The 6,005-nt window shown below is 42.8% G+C and overlaps 1 protein-coding gene across 1 annotated transcript; it reads right to left on the minus strand.

Moving 5' to 3' along the window:
• Window positions 1-1,636: 1,636 nt before the first annotated feature.
• LOC103704280 (AP2-like ethylene-responsive transcription factor ANT) lies at window positions 1,637-5,458 on the minus strand. Its single transcript, XM_008787510.6, has 9 exons — window positions 5,145-5,458; window positions 4,400-5,024; window positions 4,031-4,113; window positions 3,849-3,857; window positions 3,677-3,765; window positions 3,510-3,583; window positions 3,372-3,422; window positions 3,200-3,276; window positions 1,637-2,523 (listed from the first exon to the last, which is right to left on the minus strand). Exons 1-9 carry the CDS (start codon window positions 5,452-5,454, stop codon window positions 1,877-1,879), a joined length of 1,965 nt encoding a protein of 654 aa, XP_008785732.3. The 5' UTR covers window positions 5,455-5,458; the 3' UTR covers window positions 1,637-1,876.
• Between the last annotated feature and the right edge of the window lie 547 nt (window positions 5,459-6,005).

Below are 6,005 nucleotides of genomic sequence, written 5' to 3' on the forward strand. Positions count from 1 at the left end.
GCAGAGAAGATGCTTCTTGTGCTCTGGGCTTGCTTTTCTGCTTCCCCCATCTTTAGGTCCTAATTTTAATTAAAGCATTGCTACATAATAACCCAATGCTATGCTTCTTGGGTAGTTTCCTTTGCATCTTTGCTTGGTCCATTTCAAACATCCAGATTGCTTTTCTTTCCTCCTGATTGCCTTGGTGATAACCTACAATGACCATCTCTCTCATACCCTGTGTTTATTTATAGGGGGATTATGGATGACTGCCATTCATCAAATAATCCCCTCTTTCATGTTGTCACGTGCAATACATGTGCTGATTTCCAGTCGCATGTTTTTTTTTTTATTTTATTTTATGTTGAAACAGATGTATCATACATATCGAGTACGAATATACCCAAAAAAAATCAAAGGATCCAGTCGCTTGTTTGAGAGAGAGAGAGAGAGAGAGTTCTTATTCTTGGTAGAGAGAAATCATATTATCAGTCTATAAATGCCGAAGGGTTTTTTTTTTTTTTTGTGATAGTTGAGATTATTATGATTTCAGACACGAACTAGACATATAGGAAATATCGTCATGCCGATTTCTATTCAAATCCATTCGTCTGCGAATGCACCCTATAAAGCTAGCTATACTTAAAATTTTTTGGCTGGAAAGAAAATGGCATGGACATTCTTTTCCCTTTTAGGATCAAAGGCCAACACCACTCCTCAACAAGAACTCTTTAGGCCTTCCTCCTCTGACAATCATAAAGCACTTCCTGTGTCAAGGATGCAGAGGAGTCACCTTAAAGTCCCTACTTCATCCTTCTTAGCTATGAGAATGACAGGGGCATAGTAAGCCTATACACCACCTACAGATTCTCTTAGAAAGTTCCCATAAAAACAAGTGGATATGATGTGACAGTTCGAACATGAATTTATCACACATGTATATGAAAACAGTTCAAACACCACTTCTTCTTTCCAGTTATCGGTGAAGCAGGTCCAATGCCTACTTTTTGGCAGGGTTGCATTTGAATATGAAATTTCCTTTCAGACCTAGTAAACTAACTAGCCCATGAAATGGAATAACCCTGTGGATCATAGTAAGTAGTATGTGGCGATAAATCGAGCAAATCATCTCAAGGGCTTCTGTTGGCTCATGATGTATGTACCCACGAGAGGTTTCTAAAACTTGTACCTCAAGTCACCAAGTCTTTCATTCTGAACTGTTTCTGAAGGTGTGACTTAAGAGATAAAATTTCCAAGATATCATCTCTTTGTTTCATAATGTTATCAACATAGACCAACAAAATAATCATTCAGAGAATTGGGGTGACAAGACAAAAAAAGTGAACCACATTCCCCTAGATAGGGTACACTAGCCTCGGAGGCAAAGGCCATCCATAGAATCCTATGCCATAACAAAAGCCATCATCAATCTGGGACAAGCAACCATGATTTGGGGATCTCTCAGCCTCTAGAATAAATGAGGAGGAATGTTGGAAAGCCCTTGAACAAAGCTTGCAGAGGAAAAGGGCATTGTTAATGATGGTCGCGAGGAGGTTTGGACAAGTAGGGAAACAGTGACATTCTGGTCAAAAGATCACACTGCATTGCTGTGATGCAATGAGCTGGTTTGTATGATGTACTTGGCAAGACCGAAAGCAAACTAAACATCATTTCATTCAAGGAGTTCAAAAAGAAATCTAATCTACTGACAATGGACAGAGCTTGCTCCCAATTTCATCCAAAAGTAAACAACTGAAAAAAAGGAAGGGAAAAGGGAAATGGGGAGGAAAAAAAAAAAAGGACTCCTGTCCTCTCTCTCACTATGCTTCTCTCCTTCTCTCCTATTTCTTCTTTTTACTTCATCAACTTTACATGGTTTTACCATCACAGCAGAAGCTTAAGCATCATTCCATGCAGCAAAAACTGGCATCTGAGCCAGGGAAATTGTTGGCCTGATCTGGGTTGATGGAATCCAAGAACTCATCGGGGCGTCACGAACGAAGTTGGGTGAAGGCTTGGAGTAGAGCATTGAGAGACCAGGACGGTCGGGGCTCCCTTCTCTAGAGCTACCGAGGCTGGTTACCAGCGATGATGAATTTGATATGTGCTTGTTCCCAATCTTTCCAGAGTCCTCCAAACCTTCGACCGAACTCACCGTCTCCATGCCCGCCGTGCCATGCAGAGCTGCCAAGAGAGGTGTCGAGCTCCGGTAATCATCCATACTTGCCACAGGGTTGTGATTGAGCGATTCAGAGGGTTGCGATATATGCTGAGGGGACTGGTAGAGGACCATCTTCCAATCAGAACCACAGCTATTGTTCTCTTCAGCTAGATCAAGCTCTCTGCGGCTCTTTTGTGTTGAGGAGGCATCAATGCCTGCTTCTATTGCTTTGGTTCTTCTCGCGAGCTCTCCTGATAGCAGTGTGCTGCTTGCCATAATCTTTTCCACGTCGTATCTTGTTATGTCAAAGTTTGTAACGGCATTCACCCCGCGGAATTTAATCGCAGCAATATCGTAGGCTTCGGCCGCTTCCTCTTGAGTGCCTAAGAATTCATCTCGCTCGTGAGAAATGAAGTTGTGCCTAATCAAACAGTATTATCTTTAACAGTCTATTTTGTATTCTAAACAGTTTTCTCGGCAGAGTTTTGATGAAGCTTGTATAAATCAAAGACCATACAGAAGAAATTACCCATTTTAATTCTCTTTTAATTAGAAGGTTGTAAAGCAGTCAACTTAGATCTTTGCAACAATTAAGAAACCAGCCTTATAAAAGTATGACCATTTTGGAAAGAAGAGATCACTAGATCAACAGCAACGTGAGAAAACTAAACTATTAGTTTCCGGCTAATAACCTCACATACTTTAGTTTCCTCATGCAAGCCCCAACATCTTCGGGACTAAGAATTCAAATCTAATCACAACCACCATGATCGGCTCGTGGTCAACCTCCATGAACCCACGTTATAGTGTCCCCCAGTCTACATAAACTATGGGCCTGAGTTTCCTCTGATACCATTTATCATAACCTAGGACCTCACTTAAAAAGACTAGCCGGAAAGTATTTTTTGGATTCCTCAGTCATGTATAAGTACCCAAGATTTTCTCGACGAATAACCGATGTGAAACTAAATATACACCTGCACAAGTCTTATGCATAGAAGCATGTGTGACATGGCACCAGGCAAACACATATTGACATGGATAACTTCAAATACTTACTGAAGGTTCCGAGGTAAAGATCTTTGTTTCCAGCAACCCTCCCGATTCGAGCTTGCCATCTTCCATGTTGGTGATGCCTGTAGATCGGTGGGAAGGACAGACAATTTGATCAAAATGAGGTCACGACCAAGGAAAAGATTGTGGTTCTACATTGATTGAGAACTGAAGAAACCTTGTTACTCCTCGGTACATTGAAGCCCCTCTCGAAAACCCGCTGCTTTTTCTGCGACCATGACCGCAGAAGAGATAAGAAATTCTGGGAAATACCAAAGTTGAATTGTTCTGTGAGACTGAAGCAGAGGGATGTTACCTTCTTAAGTGGGCTACGTATTCTTGCCTGCTCATGGTTTTCATTTCTTCCAGCTCTGCTTGGTAACTTTCCAGCTGCATGAAACCCAACTTAGGCCATAACATCGAAAATAAAGTAGTCAAATGTTGAGGTTTTGGTTAGCAAAGGTCTTGAAGGATCAAATATACCGGGAAGTTGATATGTGTCGATGGTCCCCAGTATTTCAGAGCAGCCAAGTCATAAGCTCTTGCAGCCTTCTCTTCCATGTCATAGCCCCCTGGAATCACAGAAGTTAGTGCTGTACCAGTATAAAGGATTTGGAGGTTGCCAAGGGAAATCTTAACTGGAAGAGATGCCTACCCAGATAAACTGCAGAAGATACCGAGTTCCATGACATTACCCCCAGGCAAGAAGATGACGAAGATTTTTTCCAATAGTCAGCAAAAGTTAATTAAAAGCTTAAACACTAGGGAAGAATAAGTGAATAAAATGAAATTTTGATGAGATTTTCGATTTTTTTTTTTTTTTTTGGTTCTTCCAACCTTGTCTTCCTTTCCTTGTCTGGCCTTCCTTCTTGCAACTGTTGTCCCAAAGATGGGCTTCATATCTCCCAGTCCACCTATGCCTTATTCACAAAACACGTCACAACATCATTACATAAAGCAATTCAAGAGACAGAAGTGAGAACAAATTAAAAAAAGAAAAGAAAACCTACTAGAATCATCACAAACCAACATGAGAACCCTTTAAATACAAACAGCCCATGGAGGGGGGAAAAAAAAAGCAATAAAAATACTAGCAGACAACAAAATCTTATAAAGTAGATAGATGGCGAGACCTCGGAACAACAACCTAACTAAATAAATAGAAGGCCTGCTTAGAAACCAATGCACCACACTCCCAACACAGACCTGGTAACACCTCTATACTGAGATGTTCTCTGGCCAAATGTATCAATGGACTTCCTATGAACAGGCTGCTTCTGGCCTCCTTTCCCAGTCCCTCTCTTCTTGGGTGTATCTAAGATCATACATTCAGTTGTTGCAGCAGGTGATATCTGTTTTGCAGCTGGGACGCAGCTAGATTGAGTGCCAGGGCTCATGGACAAGCTCAAGGACTGCAGATCTCCATATCCCTTTGTACCAACAGAACTAGACCCGATGCCACCTTCCTCACCCAATCCATTGTTGACAGCATTATAGTGCCCAGCTACCCAGTTTTTCAAGCTTGGGATCCCATCATCTGCCATTGGTTCCTCCAATGGACCATGATACACTCCATGGCCTGCTAAACCAGAGCACAAGCCTTCTTGCAATGGCTGGAAGTATTGATGCTCCTGCTGATGCTGCTGCACCTGGAGGAGCTCTAAGGGATGGCTTCTACCGCCCGAAGGCTGTGAGTTTTGGTGGTAGCATACGCTGTCCAAGCTCAAGGCCATTGCTTCTCCGTCATTGTTCCCAAACTGATGATGGGACCCCATGTTTGGACCACCACCTAACAAGTCTTCCAGTTTTGGGGATGGAGATGGCACCATTCCTTCACCATATTTAGCAAAAAGGAAAAGGAAAAGATGTCAAAAGGGTTTTTAGAAATAGTAGTTTGTTTGGAAGCTGGAAGAAGCTAAAGAAAGAAAATTGAGCAGTAGCTGAGACGGACCTTGCTGCTGTGATCTGCCGAGGGCTTCCATAATGCAAAGAGACCCATCAGACTTCAGTGGCATGACAGACCACTGAGAGTAGAGCCCCACAGTCTCTCCTTCAACTCCATAGCAGAGCCCAGAGCTGTCAAGCTGAGGTGGAGATCGAAAGAAGCTGCATGGGACTAGAGAGGAGACAGCAGCATGGGCGGGCCGAGCTTGGTGATGATGACTCTGATGATTTGGTTGGTGATGTGGCTCCGAAGACACCTCCATGTTCATGTGAGGGGAGAGAGAGAAGCCCAACCGGTTGTTGTTGTTGTTGTTCATGGATTTCAGCTTTCTCTTTCACACTGCTGTCTATTAAGACCCAAGGCAAAGAACCTCAAACGTCTGACAAGCGGATCCTTCTTCTCTCAGAAACAACACCATGGAGCACTTCTCTAATCCTCAATGCATATTATCCATGAAAAGCACTCGAGGAGAACATCAGATGTCCCTTTAAACTAAGCAAAAAGAATGAGCTCCATCAAGCAACTGCTAATAACTAGCACCCTCCTGGCTTCCAAAGGGACCAGCGTTTGAGAATGACCAATACACGATGGTTGTGGCTTTTCTTTCCTTCCCCACTCTCTGCTTTTCTTTAAGGCCCATTGAACCCTACTGAAAATCTTTACTCACAGTAAGGCCCTAAGTCAAGGCAGCAATGCACCCACATTTAGGTCTTGGCCTTTCCATTGCCCATAAGAAGAATCTTGAAAGGCAATAGAATTAATGGTGAGGTTGCCATTGGGGAGAGCAGGAGGGCCCTTTCCTTCTCTACTTCCTTATGCTAGCATTCAAGCTGGATGCTGGTCAGAGGGGCCAAAACAAGGCTGCTA

The sequence above is a fragment of the Phoenix dactylifera genome, chromosome 15, assembly GCF_051530095.1.
Source record: "Phoenix dactylifera cultivar Ajwa chromosome 15, Ajwa_hap1_PhDact_Kaust_v1.1, whole genome shotgun sequence".
In the NCBI taxonomy this organism is placed as follows: domain Eukaryota; kingdom Viridiplantae; phylum Streptophyta; class Magnoliopsida; order Arecales; family Arecaceae; genus Phoenix; species Phoenix dactylifera.

Excerpts from the sequence above, each read along its gene's own strand:
- LOC103704280 (XM_008787510.6), bottom strand. The coding sequence starts at position 5,454 with ATGAACAACAACAACAACAACCGGTTGGGCTTCTCTCTCTCCCCTCAC. Across the intron at positions 4,114-4,399 it reads CAGTATAGAGGTGTTACCAG|GCATAGGTGGACTGGGAGAT; the intron begins GTCTGTGTTGGG and ends TTTGTGAATAAG. Across the intron at positions 2,524-3,199 it reads TCTTTACCTCGGAACCTTCA|GCACTCAAGAGGAAGCGGCC; the intron begins GTAAGTATTTGA and ends ATGAATTCTTAG.